Genomic DNA, 24346 nt, shown 5'->3' with positions numbered 1-24346 from the left:
GTGTCTGAAACGTCTCGAAATTCCGGGCAGTCTGAGACTCTGAGGGGCCTCAAAGTGTCTAAACCTGTCTCGTTTTAGAGAGGAATCTACTAACTCGACTGCTCGTGTCTGAATCGTCTGATACGCCTAATTGTCTGAATTTAGGTGTTTTAGATGGTATTAGAAGGTGTTAGACAAACGGACGGATTTGCTGATCTAGTAGCAGCTCGTCGTACGACCCGAAGGCGTGTGCGATGTTAGCCTTGAAAGGCTTGAAGCCCACAGACATGTGTAAGTAATTACTGAATACAACTACAAGCAAGTACTTACCTTGTACCAGCAATAAAACACGTTCAGACAAGGACGCGAGCAGACTGAGACCGACGCGACGCGTTCAACATCGAACACGGTCACATGAGGGCTCGGGCACGTCGCCGTAGCCACAAGCGCCGGCGCGGTGGCGCGGTGGCGCGCGAGTGCGATGTCTTTATTCAACTCGTGGCGGAAGAGCGACTTCCCCAAGATGTTTCCGTGCGCAAAACGCGTGTTTTATGTGTTCTGAATGTACCTAGAAAATATTGGCCGCTACAATTCGAAGCTGAGTGCCGGAGGTGGGCTAAGGCCACACACTCACGTGTCACACTCGGTGACAAACGGTCACTTGATCACACTCGCGTCACATTGCGCGCGCATTTCGTGTAGGCCGACTTTCGTGAGCATACATTTCGTGTACCCTTCCGAGTTTCGTGATCATCCAAAGTTTTCGTGAGTGGTTCCAAACTTTTCGTGAATGCACATTTCGTGCGTTTATGATACTTTTCGTAGGTACTATTACATTTCGTGCGATCCGATTATTTCCACAAACGGGCCGCCATATGTTATCACTGACACTGGCAGATCTCACTGGTCACTTACATGTGCACGCCGATACGAAGTCAATGCAGTCCTGATGGAGCCTTTGACGAAATCTCGTCCGATCCGGACCATCGCCACTCCGCTACGTTTACAACGCGTGCCAAGTGCACAGCATACGTATTGCAAACATACCGACGCGCCAGACTTGCCTCACCGATCATGTCGATCCCCACCGGGGTCGGAGGATCACCGTGACCGCACTGCAACTTGGCGGACGCTATCGAGATACCAAGTGTACACGACGCTCGCCGCCGCGCACATGCGCGTCTCCCTGGCTGTCCGGTCTTCCTCTCTGTATGCACGCATCCGCGGCGCCAGGTCCGCCTATGCATATTAAGCATTCGGTAGTACTGGGTTGTACATCGGTCGGCATCCGCCCGTGCGTCCGAACGGGGGGTCGCGTTCTCCGGCGTCAAGATACTGAATATTCGCACTGCAACCCGTTCCTCCACAAGCACCGACAGAGCATCCCGGCCCAGACTGACGCATGACTATTCAGTAGGGAGTGCAGTAGGAGCTGATGACTGGCCTCGATTACTTGACGGGCGGGCTTGTCCCAGGGTAACCTGATGTATATAAACTGAACGAGGTGTCAGGCTGCATATAAACTCACCAACTACGCAAGCCACACAACCCCACCAACCACACACTAGGAACCTTTCGGTTCATCATGCCTGCAGTCACTTCTGGAAAGGCGCTGGTAACAGGTGCCAATGGTTTCGTCGCCATGTGGCTCGTGCGCAAGCTGCTCGAGCGCGGCTTCTCCGTCCGAGGCACTGTCCGGTCTGAAAGCAAGATCGCGCCCGTCAAGCAAGCCTTCGCCGGGTTCGGTGACAAGCTCGAGTTTGCCATCGTCGAGGACATCGCGAAGGTGCGCACCGCCCACGCCAGCTATCCGTACGGACACTCATCTCCAACAGGAGGGCGCTTTCGACGAGGCGGTCAAAGGCGTCGACCTGATCCAGCACACGGCCTCGCCCGTGCACTTGTTCTCCGTCGAGCCCGACGAGCAGATCATCCCTGCCGTGAACGGCACGGTGGGCATCCTCAAATCCGCACTGACGTACGGCACTTCCGTCAAGCGCATCGTCTACACCTCCACCTGTGGCGCGATCCGCGAGAACCCGACGACGCCGCGGCTATTCAGCGAGGCGGACTGGAACGATGCGGCCCTTGCGGACGTGCGCGCGCGAGGCCGCGAGGCCGACCAGCTCGCAAAATATCAGGCAAGCAAGGTCCTCGCAGAGCGTGCCGCGTGGGAGTTCGTCGACAAGAACAAGGAGAGCATCGGCTGGGACCTCGTCGTATGCAACCCGCCATGGATACTTGGCCCGACGCTCCAGCCCGTGAGCAAGCCTGACGACCTCAACGAGAGCATGAAAATCTGGTATTACGCGATCATCAACGGTATTGATGCATCGGGGAATCCGCAGAAGAAAGAATTTTACACGCACTTTGGGTGAGTGGGTAGTGGTATTTACTGAGGCAAGAGGTTTGACGACGAGCTAATGCATAGGATGACCTGGATCGACGTGCGGGACGTCGCGGAGGCATTGACCGTCGCTGCTGAGAAGGAAAGAACAGCCGGCGAGCGCATAATCATCTCAACGAGCCCTTGGAAGGGCCAAGACTTCCGTGAGTAGGCTCAATTGAGTGCACAGAAACAACCTGCTAACGATGTGGGTGTCAGTAAATGCGGCGAGGAAGTTCTATACAAACGTACCCGTGGGCGACGAGTCCTACGATCCCGCGACAGCGACGCACCTCGTGACGTTCGACACCTCCAAGGCGGACCGCTTGCTTGGTCTGAAGTACTTCACCATTGAGGAGTCGACGCGCGATATCATCGAGCAAGGCAAGGCTAAAGGCTGGATCTGAACACCGAGTATATCAGCGTTGCTTGTAACTTAAGAACATGTCTGGGAAAAATGTTACCAGTGTACTTTACGGTGGCGGATTCAATATTCGTTTTGTCAATGATGGATGGGTTACACTTTGTAGGCGGGCTTGGAGATTTGTCAGTGCAGGGAGAAACCACACCTGCGCTCAGTATGCCTCTCGGGAGCATCTGAACATTGTCGACAGAATCAACACGGCGTGCGCCCACGCATGTGTCTTTGCCAGCTATCGAACCCACACATACACGCATACCAGTCTCATGTGAAACAAGTGCAGTTGAGCATCAACCTGTGAGCGCAGAGGGGTTTCAAAGCAACTAATGCTACACGACGGCATACCAATACAATCCTGGAACGCAAGACATCAATCATCGAAGCCAGACATGTCTATATCGTAGAAGAAGTGCTGGAGACTGGGTTGAGCATACAGTCACATGGATACACGGAGCGGACGCACCTTGTACAAGCTCATGACCTTGACGACCCACGCCTCAAGGTGGAAGATCTTCTTGTTCCCGACGCGCATCCTCGTCTCATATATCGCCGCCCAGTGCATGATATCCGCTTTCAGGCTCTCGTCCACCTGGTCGACGACTCGGTCTGCGATCGTCTTAGCCGCCAGTCAGCTTTTAGCTTGACGAGCAGAGGACAAAGTGAGAGACGGGAGCGTACCTTGAGAACGACCGTCGGCGGGATGCAGTGGCTCAAGAGCTCGTACAGCTTCGCGCGGACGTCCATCACGCGCTGTGGAGACTGTTCTTGGACGATCATGTCAGCGACTTTGTGACAGTACGTCTCCCAGTCGGGCTTTGCGATCGTAAGCGGCTTGTCGAGGTCAGTCCTGCACGGATAGTCAGTCAACGAAAGGAACACGTCACATGTCATAGCGAAAAGCATTCACGATTGCATTTTGAGTGCTTCGAGCACAAGGATGGCTTTGCGGAGGTTGCCATTTGAGTCCTCCGCGATTTCGTGTGCAATTTTGTCGGGGACGTCGAAGCCCTCCTTCTTGCCGACGTACCGTAGCACCTCGATCGTCTTGGTGAGAGGGTAACAGTCAATCTCGCGTAGGAGACTATGGGAAAGAAGGGGCCTCACCTTAGTTTCATCAGGTGCTGCCACTCTAACCAGCAGGCAGCGACTCTTGATGGGGGCAATCAGGCGGGAAGTCGAGTTCGCACAGAGGATAATCCGCATGTTGGACATATACTTCTCCATCGTCCGACGGAGAGCTGCTTGTGCATCTCTCGTGAGTGAGTCCGCCTCGTTGATTATAACGACTGCAAGCAGAGTAAGTCACGCATATGGAACGTGGCGATGCGACGAACCTTTGAAGCGCTGCTTCGCACTGAGGTCGACCTGCTGCGTTTGCGCAATCTCCTTGAGGAGTTCCTGAATCACCACTCGATCGTAGTTCCCAGCCTCACTGTGATATGACATGTGTCTAAGTTCACGGGAGCCCACTGACAACCACGCACCTGGGTGTTATCTCAATGTGGAAGTTACTCTGCACGATGTTCACGTCGAGTTTCCGCTTGGACGGTGTCAGGAAGACCCGTTGATCAATTTTCAGCTAGCAGGGCATCGCACATCAATATTGGAGGCTAGTTTTCATGGTTTGATACACACCTTCTCCACACCCTTCCCGAATAGTTCACGCAGCGTGCAGGCAATCCTCGTCTTCTTGCCTGCACCAGAGGGGCCGTAGAATAGCATGTGAGGGAAGTCTCCCGAGGCTGCCTACGTGAGAGGTACGCGGTAAATGGAGAGCAGCCTGAGTTCCGCGAGACATTCTGACTTACCAATGCGCGAAGTCGTGCTGAGAGGCCTGCATGGTAGTGCAGGTCGTCGAGGACGCGTGGCCGATGCTACGCGCAATGAGTGTCTATAGAGCTTGGAAGAGCTACGCGTGTATGTACCTTGTCAACCCACAGAGACATGGTGGTGAGTGCTGAAAGATTGTCTCGGACTTCGAGTTGGGCGTGGTCGTCTTGGGCGACAGCGCCGGTTCGATGTAGTGAGGCCCAAACGCGATCACGTGGTGCGAAAGCCATGGCCAACGTGGGAACCGGCGTACTACTACTAGCTTATGACAGGCCTCTGATGACCCTTCAATCGTTCCCCTCAACTTCCTCCATCCTCGCTTCCGCATTTCATCAGCAACTGTCTGACTTTCTGTCTTGCTCGCTGACCGTTGGCGGTTGCAGTACGTTTCACGATCCAACATGGGTCAGTATTGGCAATTGTAAGTGAGGTTGTCAGATGATTGAAGCTGGGTTCACTGACGCGTGGGTTTGGTTAGCATCAACATCGACCGGAGGCAGACGATGGACACTGTTGGTTTAAAACTCGGCGAGATAATCCACTGGACAGATCCAACGACGTTGATAGAGTTACTCGCCATACCTCGCAAGGTGAGCGTTGCGTTGTAGAGATCATAGACTCTGATACTCATGTGGTCGCATGCAACGCTCGTTCCGACAGCCCAAGCCTTACGAACGCTCTATTGAACAAGGACATAGCAAGGATACGCGCGACCTCGGCGCGTTGGATATCCCGTTCGACGTCTTGGTTCGCATATTCGCCATCATCGACCACGAGGACATCCTAGACGCTGCCTGTCTCGCTCTCACCAATTCGTTTCTCCGCGTCATTGGCCAGAAACGCATGTACGACGAACTACTCGCGTACCATGCTCCGTGGCACCTAGAGCGCATCATCTGCGTTGGCGACTACCTTCAAGGCGACGACCTGCCTCCTAACATTTTGAAGGAGCACGAGAAGGAGTCGCTCAGCGGTGACTTTCCCGACTCTGAATATGGTCCGCACGGCGCGCGGCTGTATCATGCGGGTGATACGTGGATCAATATCTCGTACCCAAAGACACTCTGGCGCAAACGTACCTCTGTCACCAAGGGCCGGTTGTCGGGGGCTGAGCGCCGCGAAGTGCATAACATGGTACGCGCCGACTTCTCCTGGGACGGGAGGCGCGAGACCGAGTGGATCCTGTGCAACTGGACGCGCGCGGAATATGTACGTACCAGCGGGGTCGCTAGGCTCACCGATTCAGCCATCGATGGCCCCTGGACAGACAACTTTCTGAGCCTCGGGCATGTCCTCCTCACGCAGATCTGCTGGTCGTCGGATCCTTCAATTGCCATGGCGTATGAAGGTCCCCTCCATCGTGGCCGCTGGGCAGGGCACTACATCGCTATCACCACCGTGGACCAGTTGACGGAGAACATCAGTTTTTCGGCGAAGAAGAATTGGGTCGACGTCACCAAAGAGGTTATAGCTCAGGTGTTGGAGATATGGAGAGCTGACGATCCCAGGGTGCTTGCGCCGCACCTCCGGCTTAAGGGCGCCGACGACGCCAGCGACAGCATTCCGGATGCCACGGACGAGGAAGACAGGGTGCAAAGTGAAGAGGATCCGGAAGCAGCAGACAAAGGAGCACTGGCGGGCGGCGAGGTTTCGGGCGATCGAGGGGAGGATGGTGCGTCGAAGGACGGAGACAACGGGACATCAGGCGACGAGGAACGATAAGTTGCTTGCATTTACTCATGTGTCTGCCTGTATCCACGTCTGCTGGTCTGGGTGTATCGTCGAGCTACGTCGTGTGCAGTATGGTGGTGAAGTACTGCTGTGTTCTCTCAATGGTATTGTGAGTGTGTACACTATATTTATGCTTCGTATCGCTGAGCAATGCGTCGCCTGTGACTTTTTGGATGGCAAGTACTCGCCTATGATATGACATTCAAGCTGGTCACCCTCAATGCTATGATAGTTCTTTGACTTGTTGCTGAAGCTCGGAGTAGCGTCTACTACACCATTGAGCGCCTACTCATAAGTAGTATCGCGGCACATGCTCACATGCACTGCATGCTGGGCGTTCGCTGCTTCTGCACCGCATACACGAGTAAGGGTACGTATTTGCCTTCGGCTAATCAAGGGTACCCACAGTATGGGTCGCGGACCTCGGACCATACCGAAGGGGACTGACAACGGCGGCTTGGACCAAGTGGCTGACTTGCAACCCGCCGGCTGACGTTGTCGTCAGCCTCTCTCCCTTTCCTACTTCTACACTGCCGTCGTCTCTGCTCCTCCTCGCCATCCACCCTCATCTAGTCCGTGAAACAGTCGACACCCTTCTCCGCCATGTGGAACCAACGGTACACCCGCTTTACGCTCTCACTACTGCTCGTCCTCTACCTCTGCCTGGCTCGTGGCGAGTACTTCGACTTCCTCGCGCCATTCAAACACCTGGTCAGACCCGAGGTGCGGTACATGTGCAACGGCATTCTGCTCTGGTTATTCGTCCACTTCGGCTTCGTGGTGGGCCTCTTCGTTATCCTCGACACTTTCCTGCAGTTCCTCGGGCTATGCTACCGATCCTCATGGTTCGCTGGAGAAGCTCTCAAGGTCTGTTGCTACATATGTTCTTCGTTGGCTTCTTGTGACAGAAGCCTTCCAGGCATGGGCTACATCCCTGTTTGCCGCTACTCGTGGTCAACGCCGGGTCGTGGCGCTGGGGACCCACGCCGCCGTCGAGACGCTCGCCGAACATTTAGTGGGACCGATCGACGACTCTCAGGCTCTTACCCATCTGGACTCTGACGCTCGCGACGGATCTGGACAATGCAACGACTTGCCGACTGACGCTGGTTTGTGCTCCTCCAGCGGGATGACCCTACTACTACTAGACGCATCGCTGGGAGAACCCGCCGAAACACTACCTCCTGCCATGCTGTCTCCACCTGCGACCCCCGATCTCGGACCTATCGCCACCACCTCCGCCAGCCCAGCCCTCGAGGTCGTCAGCGTTGCTTCTACAGACGCCGTTCCCACAGCAGTCGATGCCACTCCTGCCAGTCCTGCTTCGGAACTCCTCCCCTCTAGTGCTGTCAGCCGCACTACCGAGCTAGTCAACACCGCTCCTGTCACTCCCCTTCCCGAGCCCGCCGCCGCCACCTCTGTGCCTCCTACCGAGACTGTCCCCAAGTGTGTAGCTAAGAAGCTGGAGAACGAGCTCATCTGGCTGAAGATCGAGCTACACGCTCAAAAGAAGGAGTATTCCAAACTGGCGAATGTGAACAAGACCCTCAGGAAGACCGGCACCGAGTTTCAGCTCCGCGCCTGCCGGCTTCAGGTCTCACTCAACGATGCGGAGCTTCATATGGCAGACCTCAAGGGCGACCTCGCCCGTGCTCAAACGGAAGCCGCCGAGAAGTTCGACGCTCTCAACGGCAAGCTGACGGTCTCGGAGGAACATGCACAAGACCTCAAGCGTGGACTGGACAGTGCTACCACTAAGGTGATCATTCTCGAGGGTCGCCTCTGCGTGCGCGATGCCGAACTCGTCTCCTCTGCCGACATGCGCCTCAAGGACCAGGAGAAGATCGCCCAGCTCACCCGCGAATCCGAGGACTTCCGTGCGCAGGCTCTGCGCTTCAAGCTGGAACTTGACACGTGCACCGCGAAGAATGCCGAACTCGTCTCCATTGCCGACATGCGCCTCAAGGACCAGGAGAAGATCGCTCAGCTCACCCGCGAATCCGAGAAATGCCGTGCGCAGGCTCTGCGCTTCAAGCTGGAGCTCGACAAGCGCACCGCGAAGGACACCCCGCAGCAACCCCGGACCTATACCATCTCTAGGCAGCGCCTGCTGCGCAACGAGGACTCTCCCGATGCCAAGAGCTCCGAGCTACGGTGGTCGCCGACTACGTACGTCCACGAACTGAAACGTCAGAGGGTCATCGCGATGCGTGGCGTGGAAGAAGTGCGCTCAACGTTGGGCTTGACGATCAATGAGCTCAAGGAGGCTTTGGCAACCATGACAGCACAACGGAACTCCGTGGACGACCAGCGAGACAAGCTCCAGGACGAAGTCGACCTGCTGAACACTCAGAACGCTGCGCTCGAACAGGACGTGCAAGATGCCATCGAAGCAAAGACCATTGCCGAGGAAGAAGTCGAGCGCCTCTCTGCTCTGCTCGACGATCAGCCTGTCCACGTTCGCAGCGACGCTGTTGGGCATGGACTGAAGGTACGACTCGCCAGGGCTGCCACCATCAGCTCGAGGCACGCGCGCGCCCTGCGGTGCATTCAGCGCAAGAACTTGGACACGGCTGCTACTCAACTTGCTTCCGTCAAGGATGCCCTGTCCACCACCAAGGCCGACCTGTCCACCACCAAGGCCGACCTGTCTACCACCAAGGCCGACCTGTCTACCACCAAGGCCGGCCTCAAGGGCGCAGTCGAGGCCCTCAATGCACTGCAACGTACAATTGACGGGGCATACGCTCCGCTGGGCCAAGTCATGATGGAGCGCCTCGCGGCGAGGGGTCTACACATCCAGAGGGCTCCCAAGCACGCCGAGATGGTGACCATGATCTCGGAGTTCGCTGTTCACTTGGCGAACGAGGCCCCTCTGTCTAGCTCTCGCTCTATTACTATGGCAGACTGTGTGGTTCATGACCAGAACACTGTGCAGTCCACCATTGGGGCGCTCGTCCCGATGGAGTCGGTGCAGATGGAGCTCGCCTCGCGCAGCTTCTTGTCTGACATGGACACGACTCTCGTCGATGTCGACATGCGCATGGCGACCCCGTACAAGGCCGCCGGTCCGGTCGGCACCCAGACCCCCTACCACTGGATGTCCCAACAGCTTCCGGTCACTCCTAGCGTTCATTCGAGCTACATGCCTCATCTTCAGCCGTCGTCGATGTCCGTCGATCAGTTGGCCCAGGTCCCCTTCTCTCCTCAGAAGCATCAGAGCACACCGTTTATGAACGGGCCGAGGAAGTACTCTGAGACGGAGGCAGACACGCGGTTCAGGGTGCTCGACAATTTCGACACGCCGACGCCGAAGGGACGGTTGGGGCACTTGCAGGCCATCTCCGAGTCGCGCTCGTTTGGCTCACTCTACGATGAGGCAGAGGAGGCACAGGTCCAGGTATGTACCTTCGTTCTGAACAGCTCTAGCGCTTGACTCATCTGCCGTATGATGTATAGGAGATGTTGTTTGGCGCACTAGGCGTCAACCAAGCAGTCGCTCTCGCCCTCGCTACTTGAGGCCCACATGCGGACGGGCATGGGCAGTGCAAGGCGGTTTCACGGTCACGGAATGAGAATCAGCAAACAATTTACATCGCAAGAAGTTACCCTTTCCCCCTCAAGCATCAACATCTGTATCTTGGTTCGTGCATCTTCACAAACGTCTGGACAGGTATGTCTGGCCTCCTTCACATCAGCATTCGTGCCATGCTGACTGTCTTCAGTCTTAACATCATCTAGGTCTACAGCTACTACCCGATCCTCTCGACATCTCTACGACAAGGCTGTTCGTCAATTCGCGCATCATCATCGTCAGGCCCATGTCAAATTACAAGGTAGTGATACCACCCACTTGGTTCGTCCTGTCCTCGGCTCTGCCGCTCCGTGTCACTGATGTCCGGACCATGTGCAGCGGACACACAAGCTATTGTGCGGAGCTCGTCGCTGGCCAACTTGTACTTTGCGAAAACGATAAGATACCCATACCTCGGCCTTGATTCACGGAATGTTTCTAGTGCTTTGGGTGCGTAACCCGTCCTACTCAGCTGACGTACTCTTGACATATAATTTGCGCAGCCTGAACAAATTCGTCCATTCATCTTTATACATAACTATGTCTGCATCTGGGACTCTCAACTCTTGTATACCCTCTGGAACATATAGGCTACGTGACATGTATTGCATCTGGATACCCAATAAACTGTGTTGCACTTGACTCAGCCCGAATAAGTGGTCTCTGCATTTCCAACTGGGCTGCTGGTCACATGCAAAACAACAGTCCCAGGGCACCCGTACGTTTCCCATCTAGACCGTTTTCAGATCCAACCTCTTGCTTTGAAGTCCTCGACCATGTCCTTCGTACCCTCCTCAATAGAGCGGTACTTGATCCCCAACAACTTGGCCGCCTTCGATGTGTCATATAGGATCATGTGTGTCGTCTTCGCGGGGTCGTAAGTCTCGTCTCGGGGCGAGACTTTGGGGTAGAACTGTCGTGCAGCGTCCACTGTAATTGTATGCCATTCAGACTTTGTCAGAGGACAGTGCGCTGTCCATGACGCACCGAAGTCCTGCCACTTGTAGGGTCCTTGCGAGACCATGATCCGCTCACCCCCTGCTTCCTGCTTCTTAATCGCGAGGACATGCGCCTCCGCCAGATCGCGGACGTCGATCCAACACGATCTGCGCGTTGACGCATATCAATAGGGTCCATTACGGCATCGTCCTCAAGTCGAACGTTGAACATCGCTTACCCAATCGAGGACAGCTGTTCTTTGGTCTTCGAGCCCTTGAACACGGTGTGGAACCAGTCGTACATGCTCTCGTTCAGTGCCTCGGGGGCGCCGACTTCATGAATGGCGGGACCGAATACGTATGGCGGGTTCACTACGGCAAGGTCCCAGCCCAGCGTCCCTTTGTTCTTCTCCACGAACTCCCAAGCCGCCCTCTCCGCAAGCGTCTTGCTCGCGCGGTACTTCATAGGGTTCGGTGCCTTTGCACCCTCCTCGCGGACGAGCTGGATCGCTCCATCGTTCCAGTCTGCCTCAGTGAAGGTGCGCGGTGTGCTCTGCACGGTGAGCACGGCGGCGGTGGAGGAAGTGATGACGATGCGTTTGACGTTCTTGCCGTGCGCGAGCGCGGACTCGAGGATGCGTGTCGTGCCGTGCACCGCGGGGATGATAAGCTCATCTGGGTCATTCGCCTTGAAGTGGAATGGCGAGGCGGTATGCTCGATTGCGTCGACGTCCTTGACGTATTCGTCGAAGGCTCCTGGCTGTGTGGATCATACGCATGAGTGCGCGTCGGGAAGAGGCAAGTACGTCCCAGGGTTTGGTGCCTAAGTACATAATACACGTACCTTGGTGATGTCCTCGACTATGACCACCTCGAACTTGTCGCCATAGCGGGAGAAAACTTCGCGGACATGCTTCGCTTTACCTTCCGAACGCACTGTACCGCGAACGATGTAACCCTGATCGAGCAGGTGCTTCACGACCCACATCGCGATGAATCCATTCGCTCCTGTCACGAGCACCTTTCCTTGCTGGACCGCGACCATAGTAGCAGACTTTGGACTATGCGTCGTCGTGTGCAGAGAACGCAGGCAGCGCGGTGGGAGTGAAGAGTGGGTCTGGGACTCTCCTCTTACATTGGCCGCGTCTTCTTATACCTTCTTGCGTTCGACACGCCATCCCGTTTGGCATGTGAGCCGCTTGCCTCCGCTTGCATTGACAATCCTCGGGGACGTGGGTGGGATCCGTCTCACGATAAGAGAGGATTGCGATACATGTACGGATATATCGCCGAGGTGTGATCACGTTGAGTGCGATGCGTAAGAATGGCAGTGACTCGCGCATCTGCAGGTCAGACAAGGATATCCTGAGGCACGAAGGTTGAAGGAATTGTCTACGTCTGCTTGGGGAGACTAACATGCAGTCACGATAGCTCATCGCGCCCACCGTGTGCGTGCTCGAGTCCACACTTGCGACCAGCGCATCGTCCTCACGTAGACGTCTTCCAGCACTGTGCAATGCCTCGATCCGCGAGTTTCGCGACCTACCGCGTCGGCGCGTACGTTCACTGAGGACGACCGTTCAGCCTAAGTGACTGGCCCGGTCACTTTCACTTTCACTGACACCGGCATGAACGGCAACAAGATTGCTTTCACTTGAAGCCAGCTTGAGGCCATAAGCAATAATGAGAACTTGATTTGGCAGCGCCGAGTGCCAGTCTCGGTTGTCAGGTAAACGATGCGGACGCTGTACCTCAGCCACTGTGCCGCGCACCACAAACTACACCCGGGTTGACATGGATTGTAGTCACATACACTTCAAAGCTTCATCATTCCCCATTGCCTGATGTCCTGGTGTCTTCGTCTTCCGAGGCGCAATCCTCTTATTCGTCTCATTCCTCTCGATCGCCCGAGACCTCGCCGCCCGCCAGTGCTCCTTTGCCTGCCGCTTTCTCTTCACTTTGCACCCTGTCTTCCTCGTCCGTGGAGACCGGAGTGCTGTCGCTGACATCGCCCTTAAGCCGGAGGTGCGGCACAAGCACCTCGGGATGCTCAGCTCGCCAAATCTCCAACACCTGAGCTACAACCTCTTCCGTGACGTCGACCCATTTCTCTTTGTCCGCAAATCTGACGTTCTCCGTCAGCTGGTCCATGGTGGTTATCGCAATGTAGTGCCCCGCCCAGCGACCACGGTGAAGGGGGCCGCGGTAGTTGACGCTCGTCGAATCGTCCGACGACCAGCAGATCTGCGTGAGGAGGACATGACCGAGGCTTGGATCGGCGCTTGTCATAGGGCCGTCGATTTCTGAACCGGTGAGCCTAGCGACCCCGCCGTTACGTACGTATTCCGCGCGTGTCCAGTTGCACAGGATCCACTCGGTCTCTTGCCTCCCGTCCCAGGAGAAGTCGGCGCGTATCAAGTCCTCCAATTCGCGGCGCTCAGCCTTGGACAACTTGCCCTTGGCGGCAAACCGTTTCCGCCAGTGCCCAATGGTCCTGGATGAGCGGTTGGTCTCAGCATCAGCCGCATGATACAGACGCGCGCCGTGTGGCACATCCGAGTGATTGGATGTACTGTCATCGTCACTGTTAGTGTCGGAAATGTCGCCGCTGAGCGACTCTTTCTCGTCCTCCTTCAAGATGTCGGGAGGCAGGTCGTCGCCTTCAAGGTAGTCGCCAACGCAGATGATACGCTCTAGGTACCATGCAGCATAATACGAGGCTAGTTCGTTGTAGATACGCTTCTGGCCAATAGCGCGCAGAAACGTGTTGGTGAGAGCGAGATAGGCAGCGTCTACGATATTCTCGCTGCCGATGGCCTCGAATATGGCAGCCAAGACGTCGAAGGGGAGATTAAGAGCGCCAAGGTCGCGCGGGTCTTTGCTGCGCCCTCGTTCATTAGAGCGGTCGTAAGGCTTGGGCTGTCAGAACAAGTGTTGTATGTGGTGTCTTGAGTTTCAGTCCATGACCTCTGCGCAGCTCAACACTCACCTTACGAGGCATGGCGAGTAACCATACCAGATTTATTAGAGTTGGGGCGAATATCACCTGGCAGAGTTTGCCCCAGCTCACTGACTGCCTCTGGTCGATGTTGATACTAAGCAGATCCACGTGTCAGGCAACTCCAGCCTCGATAGCCTGCCAACAGTGACTCTCACTCACAGTTTCCAATACTGGCCCATTGCGACTAGTGTAGCGGTTAAATTGAGAGGGCTGGGCTGAGACCTGATGGAGGGACTGAGGAAGGAGTGAAAGATACAACTGCGCGTACATACCCCCTGGGGCCGAGCCACAGTGCGCAGATTCCCACAGCATATGTATCACGTGGCCGCGTTTCAGTGGCCGTCCGAGCCCACGGACACGCACCACACAAGGGCTTCCTTCTCTAGCTTGAAGTCATGAAGAGAATTGGTTATACATCGAGGAGATCTACAGCTCGCACCCCATCACACTGTACCGACGCATTCGATAACACGGGCAGCGCATTCCATCCAACCCTCAGGCCTCAACTACAAGTACCCGCACGGCGAGTGCTAGTCTCCGCATCGGACAGCTAGGAGCGCCCACGAGGGTACGTTGAGGTTCCCTTATTATGTCAGTGAACTCTCAATGGCCTCTCGCTGAGCAAGCCAGATGCTCACCAATCCTCCCTGTACCCTCCATCACCTCCGTTGTCTGACAAACAACCCGGCGCTTGTCGAGATACAAGTTCTGCGCCTCGACACAAGATGAACAGCAGGTCGAATCTACTGAACGCGGGCAAGGAAACCAAGCAATGCCTGCAATCACATCAGGTAAGATCCTCGTCACTGGCGCCAATGGCTACATCGCCCTGTGGCTCGTGCGCAAGCTACTTGACCAAGGGTACGCCGTGCGCGGCACGGTCCGTTCGGAGGGCAAGGCTCGGCACCTCCGCGAGACGTTCAGGTCGCACAACAGGCTTGAGACCATCGTCATCGAGGACATCACGAAGGTGCGCTCTCCACACCCTCTACCACGCATATAGCCAGAAATTAACGTGAAGGCGATGTACAGGAAGGTGCCTTCGACGAGGCAGTGAATGGTGTCGACGCCATCGCGCACCTAGCCTCGCCGGTCGTGTTGGGTGTCGACAACCCGGAGGAGCTCATCGCACCCGCCGTGCGCGGCACCATGCGCGTGTTCGAGTCCGCACTTGCGTACGGTACCAGCGTCCAGCGTATCGTCCTCACATCGTCCTGCGCTGCAATCCGCGAGTTCCGCGACCTACCGCGTACGTTCACCGAAGAAGATTGGAACGATGCGTCACTCGCAGAGGTGCGGGCCCGCGGGCCCGCTGCATCGATTACGGACAAATACTGCGCGAGCAAGGTCCTCGCAGAGCGTGCGGCTTGGGAGTTCGTTGAGAAGAACAGACGGGAGGGAAAGATCGGCTGGGACCTCGTCGTAATCTGCCCGTCGTACGTATTCGGACCGCCGATGCTGCCCGTGCGCTCTCCCGCAGAGATGGCCAACAGCTTGCGAGAGTGGTACGAGACGGTGATCGTCAAGGCGAAGGACCAAACGGATGTGCGGTCGGATGGAATGGTCGTCGAGTCAGCGCCAACTTCGCATGTTAATCGGGATTTGTGCGCTGATCTTTGATGTGCGTGCCTATTACAGGATGTGCTGGGTCGACGTCCGAGACGTCGCGGAGGCGCACGTGCTTGCTTTCCAGAAGAAAGAGGCGGGCGAAGAGCGAATCATCGCATCGGAAGGGCCCTGGAGGTGGCAGGACTTCGGTGAGTCGACCTTCAGAACTCCGGCGATCTGCGATGAGCTCATGGAGATGTATGTGTCTGAAGTCAAAGCCGCGCATGAAGCCGATGCGTGCCTACCTCCTGGCGATGCCACCTATGACCCTACCGTCGCAGGGCACAGCTTCTTGTTCGACGCTGCCAAGTCTATGAATATTCTTGAGCTCAAGTACCACACGAAGCAGGAGAGTACCGACGACATGATTCGCGGGTTCAAGGCGCACGGATTGCTGTAGTGGCCTAATGTGATCTGCGATAAGAACTTGATGTAAGCGAGACTGGGTATCGGTAGACGTATAGCGAAATTAGCATGACGATTTACCAGGAAGTCTCAGTGCAAAGACATTATCGCGTCTTCGAGGAGGACAGATTTCGATATCGATATCGATCCTCCGCTTCTCATGAAGAGACGATGATCGACACAGGCCTAGCCATAGGTTCGCATGGAGTATATCTTGCAATTAAAACGACTACCGGGTCTCTCCTCACTCAGGGACGTCGCGGACTAGTAGGCCACGACCGGAACATTGTTTGTATGTCCGATGTCACAGGATGAGGCCTATGGCCCATGGGTCCGTCACAAAGCGCGAGGGGGGCGACGACTAGGAAAATTCAAAAGATCCGTCATCGCCTCAGGCCTCAGTTGTGACGGCACTTAACTTACACGCCAGACTTCCAAAGCTACAAGAGGTGGCAGCGCCGTAATGGATGACGGTAGGTGTTTTCGGGCATGCCTGAAGAATCAAGAAGCAGTCCACCAGATGTAGCAAGCATACGCACGTTCGTTCCGAGCTAACAATCGCAGCAAGCCCAATTTGAACGCGAGCCCGGGGCAATGCACCTCCTCAGTCCGGATACAGATGGACATGCTCATCGATGCGCGTCCCGGTCATGACACCGTCCGACCGCATAAATCCAGCGGGCACGCACCATAAAGGCTCCTCCTTCACGAATTATGTATTCGGCCTCTTTGTACACGCACTTGTGACTGACCCGATTCCAGACCGCAGTAACTGACGAGCGTAAGAGTTGGCAATGGACCGGGCCGTAGAGCGATGGACTGGGCTAAGGCCGCGATACGGATGATCTTCGAGCTGTTGCGGCCTTTAGTCGGAGTACTCGACACCGTCGCACGAATGGTTGCACAAGCGTATGTGGACGATGGCAGCGATGAAGACCTTGACGACGTGACGGGGGTGGCAGAGAGAAGAGCGTAGCGCTGAAGTTATTCGACCAAAGAGGAAGTGTTAACACAATTAACAGGTGTTAACAGTCTATATACCAAATCTGGATTACCGGCGAAGCTTCGATCAATTACGGTCGCATGACATCATCGATAAGTCCTTCTGCTGCAGCACAAATCGCATAAAACCGGAAACGCTGCTCACCGTCGCTCCCATCGCCCTCACTGCCTCCCTCAACACCTTGCTCGACGCCGCCGTTGTTGGCCCCAGTGCCCAGCGCCGTCTACACGCTGCCCACGATGTCACAGCGACCGCCCCTCACCACGTCGCCTTCCGAGCTCCTCTCTCCGCAAATCCCCGAGCTCGACGGCGCGCAAGGTCACCTCATCGTCGTTTCCAACCGTCTCCCCGTCACCATCACGAAAGATGCGTCGGGTGAATACCACTTCAAGATGTCCTCAGGCGGCCTCGTCTCTGCCCTGTCTGGCTGCAAGAAATCTATGTCCTTCACCTGGATCGGTTGGCCAGGATTCTTCATTCCTCCGAAAGACCGCCCAATCGTCGACAAGCGGCTGATGGAGGAGTACTCGTGTCAGGCCGTCTACCTGGACGACGAGGTCGCCGACCGCCACTACAACGGGTTCAGCAACTCGATTCTCTGGCCGCTGTTCCACTACCACCCCGGCGAGATGAACTTCGACGAGGAGAACTGGCTCGCGTACCGCCAGGCGAACATGGCGTTCGCGCAGGTCATCATGAAGCAGCTCTCACCCGGGTCGATGGTCTGGGTGCAAGACTACCACCTCATGCTCCTCCCCATGCTCCTCCGTGTCCTCAACGACGGCTCGCAGAACGTCGGCTCGACGACTGCAGTCGAAACCGAGCGTATCCTCGAGGGCATCGAGATGGAGGACATACCGCCCGCACATGTGCCGAACGTCAAAGTCGGCTTCTTCCTGCACACTCCGTTCCCGTCCAGTGAGATCTATAGGTGCGCCCGTCCCGTGCTGACGCCGAAGCCATACTCACGCCTGGTAGGATTCTCCCTGTACGGCGGGAAATCCTGCTCGGGACGCTGTATTCGGACCTCATCGGCTTCCACACGTACGACTACGCGCGACACTTCCTCTCTTCGTGCACACGCATCCTCGCGCTCCCGACGATGCCGAACGGCGTCGAGTTCGAGGGCCGGCTCGCGCACGTCGGCACGTTCCCGATCGGTATCGACCCAACGTCATTCACGGATAACCTCAAGAAAGAGAGCGTGCAGCAGCGGATTAAGCAGCTGCAGCAGCGCTTCGGGGACGTGAAGGTGATCGTGGGCGTGGACCGGTTGGACTACATCAAGGGCGTGCCGCAGAAGCTGCACGCACTCGAGCTCTTCCTCAGCCAGCACCCGGAGTGGATCGGCAAGGTCGTCCTTGCGCAGCTGGCCGTGCCGTCGCGGCAGGATGTGGAGGAGTACCAGAACCTGCGCGCGATCGTGAACGAGCTCGTTGGGCGGATCAACGGACGGTTCGGCACGGTCGACTTTGTTCCCATCCACTTCATGCACAAGTCGTTGCCGTTCGATGAGCTGTGCGCGTTGTACGCTGTCAGCGACGTGTGCCTCGTCACCTCGACCCGTGATGGTATGAATTTGGTGAGTGCCTTCGTTCGTAGACGCTACTGCGAGACTAACTCAGTACCAGGTATCATACGAGTACATCGCTTGCCAGCAGGAGAAGCAGGGCGTCATGGTCCTGTCAGAGTTCGCGGGCGCGGCACACAGCCTGAACGGCAGTATCGTCGTCAACCCTTGGGACTCGCAAGAGGTCGCCGACGCGATCTTCCAAGCCGTGAGCATGGACGCGGAGACTCGTGCGGAGAACCACCGCAAACTGTTCAAGGTAAGCGTTTATTTACGTCGCCTCGCTACTTGTGCTCACGGACCCCACCAGTACGTGACGAAGTACTCTGCGGCGTACTGGGGCACGTCGTTCGTGCGGGAGATGACCAAGATCCAGACGCCGGAGGATGAGCCCGCAGGGACGCAGAAGGGTGGCCAAGCGGAGCTAAAGCTTAAACGCGAGGACCTCAAGGGCCTCAGCTTGGTGGAGGGGAGCGTACCCATCACCCCGCCTGCCAATGCACCCGCGCGTAACAGCCAGTAGGCTATGTATGCATGCACGGTGGTATTCTTATTCTAGCATGGGCGGACGTTGCAATGTAGGCTTGTAAGAAGCAAGGCAAAGACGTGTATCATCATTTCGCTCTCCCGCTTTTGTCTGTATCGGCTATAGACACGTACACTCACATAGACCATCTCCGGCGGTTCCGCACAAGCACTCATGAAACATGTTGACATAGCTAGTGTACACCTCTTGACTTCTCATCCGATGGTAATGGAACACGAATAAATCTAATTGACGTTGGCTTCGCGAAATAGCTAGATTGAGACACGCCCGTAGACGAGACTGTGCTATAGGCATCGATGGCACTCCATAGCCAGGGGCAAGCTGTACTAGTATTGAGTGTTGTTCTCGATTTCCCGGGATGCCCTGGAGTCAGCGAGGACAAGTTGAAGCTCTTGTATTTAGCAGTCGAGGCCAGGCAAAAGCCGCACGTTACGATCGCGCTAACACGCGGTCACGTGGTATATATACTGTGGGAATATGTGCACTGTGGCTCGGCCCCAGTGGTTATGTACGCGCAGTTGTACCGTTCACTCCTTCCTTCAGTACTTCCCTCCATCAGGTCTCAGCCCAGCCCTCTCAGCTAATCTGCTACACTAGTCGCAATGGGCCAGTATTGGAAACTGTGAGTGAGAGTGCCAGCAGGGCCTAGGTTATCGAGGCTGGAGTTGACTGACGCGTGGATCTGCTCAGTATCAACATCGACCAGAGGCAGTCAATATATTGGGGCAAACTCGGCGAAGTGATACTTTGCCCAAGTCCAACGCGTCTGATAAGGTTACTCGCTATGCCTCGTAAGGTGAGCGTTGAGCTGCGTAGAGGTCATGGACTGGAACTCAAGACACCGCATACAACACTTGTTCCGACAGCCCAAGCCTTACGACCGCTCTATTGAACGATGGCACAGCAAAGAATCGCGCGACCTTGGCGCTCTCAATCTCCCCTTCGACGTCTTGTCTCTCATATTCGAGGCGATCGACAGCGAGAACATCGTAGACGCTGCCTATCTCGCTCTCACCAACACGTTTCTGCGCGCTATTGGCCAGAAGCGTCTCTACGACGAATTACTCTCATACTATGCTCCGTGGTATCTAGAGCGTATCATCTGCGTTGGCGACTACCTTCAAGGCGATGACCTGCCTCCTGACATCTTGAAGGAGGACGAGAAAGAGTCGCTCAGCGGCGACATTTCCGACACTGACAGTGACGATGACAGTAAATACGGCTGTCCGAGTCGTCTGTATCGTGCGGCTGATGCTGAGACCAACCGCTCATCCAGGACCATTGGGCACTGGCGGAAACGGTTTGCCGCCAAGGGCAAGTTGTCCAAGGCTGAGCGCCGCGAATTGGAGGACTTGATACGCGCCGACTTCTCCTGGGACGGGAGGCAAGAGACCGAGTGGATCCTGTGCAACTGGACACGCGCGGAATACGTACGTACCGGCGGGGTCGCTAGGCTCACCGGTTCAGACATCGACGGCCCCTGGACAAGCGCCGATCCAGGCCTCGGTCATGTCCTCCTCACGCAGATCTGCTGGTCGTCGGACGATTCGACGAGCGTCGACTACCGCGGCCCCCTTCACCGTGGTCGCTGGGCGGGGCACTACATTGCGATAACCACCATGGACCAGCTGACGGAGAACGTCAGGTTTGCGGACAAGGGGAACTGGGTCGACATCACGGAAGAGGCTGTAGCTCAGGTGTTGGAAATATGGCAAGTCATGGATCCCAGGGTGCTTGCGCCGCACCTCCGGCTTAAGGGCGATGTCAGCGACAGCACGCCGGATTCTACGGACGAGGATGACAGGGTGCAAAGTGAACAGAAAGCGGCAGACAAAGGAGCACTGACGGGCGGCGAGGTCTCGGGTGATCGAGAGGAATGAGACGAGCAAGAGGACTGCGCCTCGGAAGATGAAGACATCAGGACATCAGGCGTTGAGGGATGATGAGTCACGTTGTGAGTATGTACAACTCATATGTATGCATAGCTTCCTATCGTTGGTTGTACCGTGCCTCGTGTAACATTGTGAATGATATTGGCTACTATGGCCCAATTTTTGGCCCAAATCTACATACCGAAGATGTTTAAAGCACCATTCGCATTACACCGGATGAAACTTTCGATCCTTCAAGTGAAAGATCGATAAAATTGACAAAATCTTTTTCACGATATTTCGTATGAAAGATTGTCAATAAAAGTCAGAAACAATCAATGAATCATTCAGACTCGAAGTATCAGGAACAGATCACAGAAGGATTCATTGACAAGTGTCTTTGATCTGTTTGTGATCCTCTAGGCAAATGATTGAGAACATGATTTTGAAAAATTCTTAACACTATGTGGCTCAATTGTTCTGAAAAGATTGAAAACAGATTGTCACATGGGGTGTTACAATCTGTTCTCAATCTTTCAGGCTGTCACAATCTGTTTCAAATCCTTCCAGCTGTTGATATCTTGGTGAGATTGGAAACAATTTGTATCCCAGGGGTTCAAAACAATTTGCCCAAAAGGATTGACAAGAGATTGTGACACTAGCTGTGACACTGTGCCACTTCCCTATGACAGAGCAGTGAAGGCAAACATGCCAAACCTATGATAAGCTGCCTTCTGCTGGTATGCTCAGTCAATTTTGGTCCCTCATTCATTCATTGCCTGCCATCACATGAGTCTCATTAGATGCACTCAGTGTACAGGGTTGTACTTGTGATTGTACATTCCTAGAGATGTGCATCTCATTATATGACTAATGAACATGTCCCAGACCTGTGCATGTCCAGATGCAATGAAAGAGGGACCAAAATTGACTGAGCATACCAGCAGAAGGCAGCTTATCATAGGTTTGGCATATTTGCCTTCACTGCTCTGTCATAGGGAAGTGGCACAGTGTCACAGCTAGTGTCACAATCTCTTGTCAATCCTTTTGGGCAAATTGTTTTGAACTCCTGGGATACAAATTGTTTCCAATCTCACCAAGATTTCAACAGCTGGAAGGATTTGGCACAGATTGTGACAGCCTGAAAGATTGAGAACAGATTGTAACACCCCATGTGACAATCTGTTTTCAATCTTTTCAGAACAATTGAGCCACATAGTGTTAAGAATTTTTCAAAATCATGTTCTCAATCATTTGCCTAGAGGATCACAAACAGATCAAAGACACTTGTCAATGAATCCTTCTGTGATCTGTTCCTGATACTTCGAGTCTGAATGATTCATTGATTGTTTCTGACTTTTATTGACAATCTTTCATACGAAATATCGTGAAAAAGATTTTGTCAATTTTATCGATCTTTCACTTGAAGGATCGAAAGTTTCATCCGGTGTTACGGTCACGACGACGGCTTTGCGCTACGCGGTCACGTGTATCTACTACGCTACGCGCCATCGCATCACATAAACCAGTTCCTTCTGTCTCCCAGTACCCTCGCCAAATTCAAGTTCCTCTGCATCCGTCGTAACAAAGCCCCATTTCCTATAGAAATTAATGGCCCGCTCATTCCGCGTGAATACCTTGACGCGTACACCGGTCTCCCTCCACCGTTCTCGCACGCCCTGCATCAACATGCCTCCGTAGACTCTCCCAGACCTGCCCACCTTCACGAAGAACATGTCCAACTCCGGCTCTGTTTCATCTTCCTCGGAATGCTTGCTTTTAACGGAGGCATATCCAAGGATCTCACGCGAGCCTGCAGCCTCGAGGCAAACGGTCTGCACGGCGGGAGGGGGGAAGAGGCGGTTCTGCAGGTGCGATTCGATGCTGGGAAGGCCGTATCCCGGAAGATGAGAGAATTTGACTCCAGGAAGAGACGTATCTACGGATGCAAGGAAGAGGCGTGCGAGCTCGGGAACATCGTCCGGGGTGGCTTCTCGAATGGTAGGTCGCTCGAGTGTGACGCTGGCCGCAATGTCGGACTCGGGGTCGATGATCATATTGAGCTATCCGCGTCGGTGAGATGTTTACGCCTTCCGCGTGATGGACGAGTAGAGCGAAGTAAGCATACTATTCATCTGCTGAAGGTGCCTCGTCACTGACCGTTTAATCTGTCTTACAGACTTCGAAGTTTGCGACTCGAGGCAGTGGCAAGGTTATTTGCCGTAGCTGCATTATATCGCTTGGCTAGGCGTCTACAGGACTCACGCAGTCGGTCAACAACGAGGTCCGACAGCGGGCACAGTGAACATTCGCTACGCCGCAGGTGCCAAGTCAAGTCTGATTCAGATCGCTCCTTTTCTGTCGCATTTTTGGTCTGTGTTGGCTTCTGAGAGGACTGGTCGTGGGACCTCGTGCGCTTTGGCGCAGCTCGTTGTCAGAGAGTACACACCGCGGTTGTTTCAGTCCGCAAGCATCATATGGACCTTTTGTGAGGCAACGAGGGGCGGCGTTCATATGCACGAATCTGGCAGGCGGCAAGAGAAGAGCATCACCTAAGTAAGTATGTTGAATTGTCAGCAGGACGCGGTGATTGAATGCGCTGGTGACTCTGAGCTACCTAGCGGTTTTTGATGAAGGCTGACACAGTTGCGAGATGGAAGTGTACGCACGGGGCGAAATACATGATAGACTGCACTTCCTTCAAGGTATGATTGCCTCTTGCCGTATGTCTAGTCTATGGTTGTTGAAACAGAGCTCAGGAATGTAGCCTCAAGGTAGCTTTCGTACCTTGCATTCGCACTGGCTTGCCGTACTTGCCACGCAACCACGCATCTGGCACTCGTCCCTTGGAACAAAGGCTACTTAGCTGGTTGTGCGTACAGCCCTTTTGTCTAGGACTTCTCCTTGGATTATGAACACAGCTGATTTGAAATGCTGCACGAACGGAACGTATGGTCTTGCGGCTGTCTTCTCTAGGTCTGTACGATATCCAGGTTGGTGTTCACCATGGCTATCACGCGAGTCTTCCAAGCTTCAAGCTTCAAGCTCAAGTTCGCACCGCCTAGAAACTGTCCAGCCCCCTGTGTTGCCACGAGTGTCACTCCGCAAGGTATAAGCTCCGGCTCGGGCACTGCCTGACGATCGAACCTTACCTGAAAGCCGTCCGGCCACCAGGAGCACACGAGCAGTTGACCGTGCTTCCTCCGAGCTCGAGAGGGCGTGTCTCACTGGGATGTACATCGAGTGTAGTATCTATACGTATGACCCGATATCGACTACTAGGGTAGCACTCACCAGATCGTCTGCAAATATGTGACGACACCGTATGCGCTCCTCATGACCACTAGCTTCAAGCTTCATCCTGTTCAAACTCTGTCAGGTATTCTTGGAACACTGCACTTCCACATCCGCGGCACAACCTTATCACGGCGCCGAAGTCCTACATACTTCCAGTGCATGCTTGTTTGACATTCGGTAACTCG

At 55.0% G+C, this 24346-nt stretch overlaps 10 protein-coding genes across 10 annotated transcripts; 6 read left to right on the top strand and 4 right to left on the bottom strand.

Moving 5' to 3' along the window:
- Positions 1-1564: 1564 nt before the first annotated feature.
- Positions 1565-2772, top strand: C8Q71DRAFT_704621 (uncharacterized protein; the record flags this gene model as incomplete). The annotated part of the gene is made up of 4 exons (XM_047920401.1): positions 1565-1765; positions 1815-2353; positions 2411-2529; positions 2585-2772. 4 exons carry the CDS (start codon positions 1565-1567, stop codon positions 2770-2772), a joined length of 1047 nt encoding a protein of 348 aa, XP_047780478.1.
- A 202-nt stretch (positions 2773-2974) lies between these two features.
- On the bottom strand, positions 2975-4804 carry C8Q71DRAFT_751846 (P-loop containing nucleoside triphosphate hydrolase protein). The gene is made up of 10 exons (XM_047923339.1): positions 4712-4804; positions 4595-4660; positions 4422-4532; positions 4271-4365; positions 4121-4218; positions 3891-4072; positions 3694-3830; positions 3465-3633; positions 3250-3402; positions 2975-3198 (listed from the first exon to the last, which is right to left on the bottom strand). Exons 1-10 carry the CDS (start codon positions 4730-4732, stop codon positions 3157-3159), a joined length of 1074 nt encoding a protein of 357 aa, XP_047780477.1. The 5' UTR covers positions 4733-4804; the 3' UTR covers positions 2975-3156.
- Positions 4805-4890: 86 nt separating this feature from the next.
- On the top strand, positions 4891-6512 carry C8Q71DRAFT_751843 (uncharacterized protein). The gene is made up of 3 exons (XM_047923338.1): positions 4891-5037; positions 5095-5206; positions 5277-6512. The coding sequence occupies exons 1-3, from the start codon at positions 5018-5020 to the stop codon at positions 6336-6338; spliced, it is 1194 nt and encodes a 397-aa protein (XP_047780476.1). The 5' UTR covers positions 4891-5017; the 3' UTR covers positions 6339-6512.
- Positions 6513-8969: 2457 nt separating this feature from the next.
- C8Q71DRAFT_751839 (uncharacterized protein) lies at positions 8970-10282 on the top strand. The gene is made up of 3 exons (XM_047923337.1): positions 8970-9747; positions 9807-10020; positions 10073-10282. Exons 1-2 carry the CDS (start codon positions 9112-9114, stop codon positions 9864-9866), a joined length of 696 nt encoding a protein of 231 aa, XP_047780475.1. The 5' UTR covers positions 8970-9111; the 3' UTR covers positions 9867-10020; positions 10073-10282.
- On the bottom strand, positions 10181-12292 carry C8Q71DRAFT_751836 (NAD(P)-binding protein). The gene is made up of 5 exons (XM_047923336.1): positions 11704-12292; positions 11099-11619; positions 10909-11027; positions 10261-10851; positions 10181-10203 (listed from the first exon to the last, which is right to left on the bottom strand). Exons 1-4 carry the CDS (start codon positions 11902-11904, stop codon positions 10664-10666), a joined length of 1029 nt encoding a protein of 342 aa, XP_047780474.1. The 5' UTR covers positions 11905-12292; the 3' UTR covers positions 10181-10203; positions 10261-10663.
- Positions 12293-12533: 241 nt separating this feature from the next.
- C8Q71DRAFT_751835 (uncharacterized protein) lies at positions 12534-14124 on the bottom strand. The gene is made up of 3 exons (XM_047923335.1): positions 14020-14124; positions 13849-13954; positions 12534-13778 (listed from the first exon to the last, which is right to left on the bottom strand). Exons 1-3 carry the CDS (start codon positions 14037-14039, stop codon positions 12750-12752), a joined length of 1155 nt encoding a protein of 384 aa, XP_047780473.1. The 5' UTR covers positions 14040-14124; the 3' UTR covers positions 12534-12749.
- A 101-nt stretch (positions 14125-14225) lies between these two features.
- Positions 14226-16244, top strand: C8Q71DRAFT_536044 (NAD(P)-binding protein). Its single transcript, XM_047919204.1, has 6 exons — positions 14226-14451; positions 14567-14830; positions 14893-15431; positions 15499-15617; positions 15681-15900; positions 15968-16244. Exons 2-5 carry the CDS (start codon positions 14633-14635, stop codon positions 15866-15868), a joined length of 1044 nt encoding a protein of 347 aa, XP_047780472.1. The 5' UTR covers positions 14226-14451; positions 14567-14632; the 3' UTR covers positions 15869-15900; positions 15968-16244.
- Positions 16245-17268: 1024 nt separating this feature from the next.
- Positions 17269-18969, top strand: C8Q71DRAFT_795981 (alpha,alpha-trehalose-phosphate synthase TPS1 subunit; the record flags this gene model as incomplete). Its single annotated transcript, XM_047925647.1, has 4 exons — positions 17269-17807; positions 17855-18458; positions 18508-18705; positions 18757-18969. 4 exons carry the CDS (start codon positions 17269-17271, stop codon positions 18967-18969), a joined length of 1554 nt encoding a protein of 517 aa, XP_047780471.1.
- Positions 18970-19505: 536 nt separating this feature from the next.
- Positions 19506-21031, top strand: C8Q71DRAFT_906341 (uncharacterized protein). Its single transcript, XM_047928919.1, has 3 exons — positions 19506-19615; positions 19684-19789; positions 19860-21031. Exons 1-3 carry the CDS (start codon positions 19596-19598, stop codon positions 20871-20873), a joined length of 1140 nt encoding a protein of 379 aa, XP_047780470.1. The 5' UTR covers positions 19506-19595; the 3' UTR covers positions 20874-21031.
- A 1223-nt stretch (positions 21032-22254) lies between these two features.
- C8Q71DRAFT_751793 (acyl-CoA N-acyltransferase) lies at positions 22255-23060 on the bottom strand. The gene is made up of 2 exons (XM_047923334.1): positions 23025-23060; positions 22255-22954 (listed from the first exon to the last, which is right to left on the bottom strand). The coding sequence occupies exon 2, from the start codon at positions 22919-22921 to the stop codon at positions 22361-22363; it is 561 nt and encodes a 186-aa protein (XP_047780469.1). The 5' UTR covers positions 22922-22954; positions 23025-23060; the 3' UTR covers positions 22255-22360.
- Positions 23061-24346: the final 1286 nt, after the last annotated feature.

The sequence above is a fragment of the Rhodofomes roseus genome, assembly GCF_022264815.1.
Source record: "Rhodofomes roseus strain CIRM-BRFM 1785 chromosome Unknown C8Q71scaffold_7, whole genome shotgun sequence".
NCBI classification, from domain to species: Eukaryota; Fungi; Basidiomycota; class Agaricomycetes; order Polyporales; family Fomitopsidaceae; genus Rhodofomes; species Rhodofomes roseus.
This window is presented reverse-complemented; position numbering and strand designations above follow the sequence as displayed.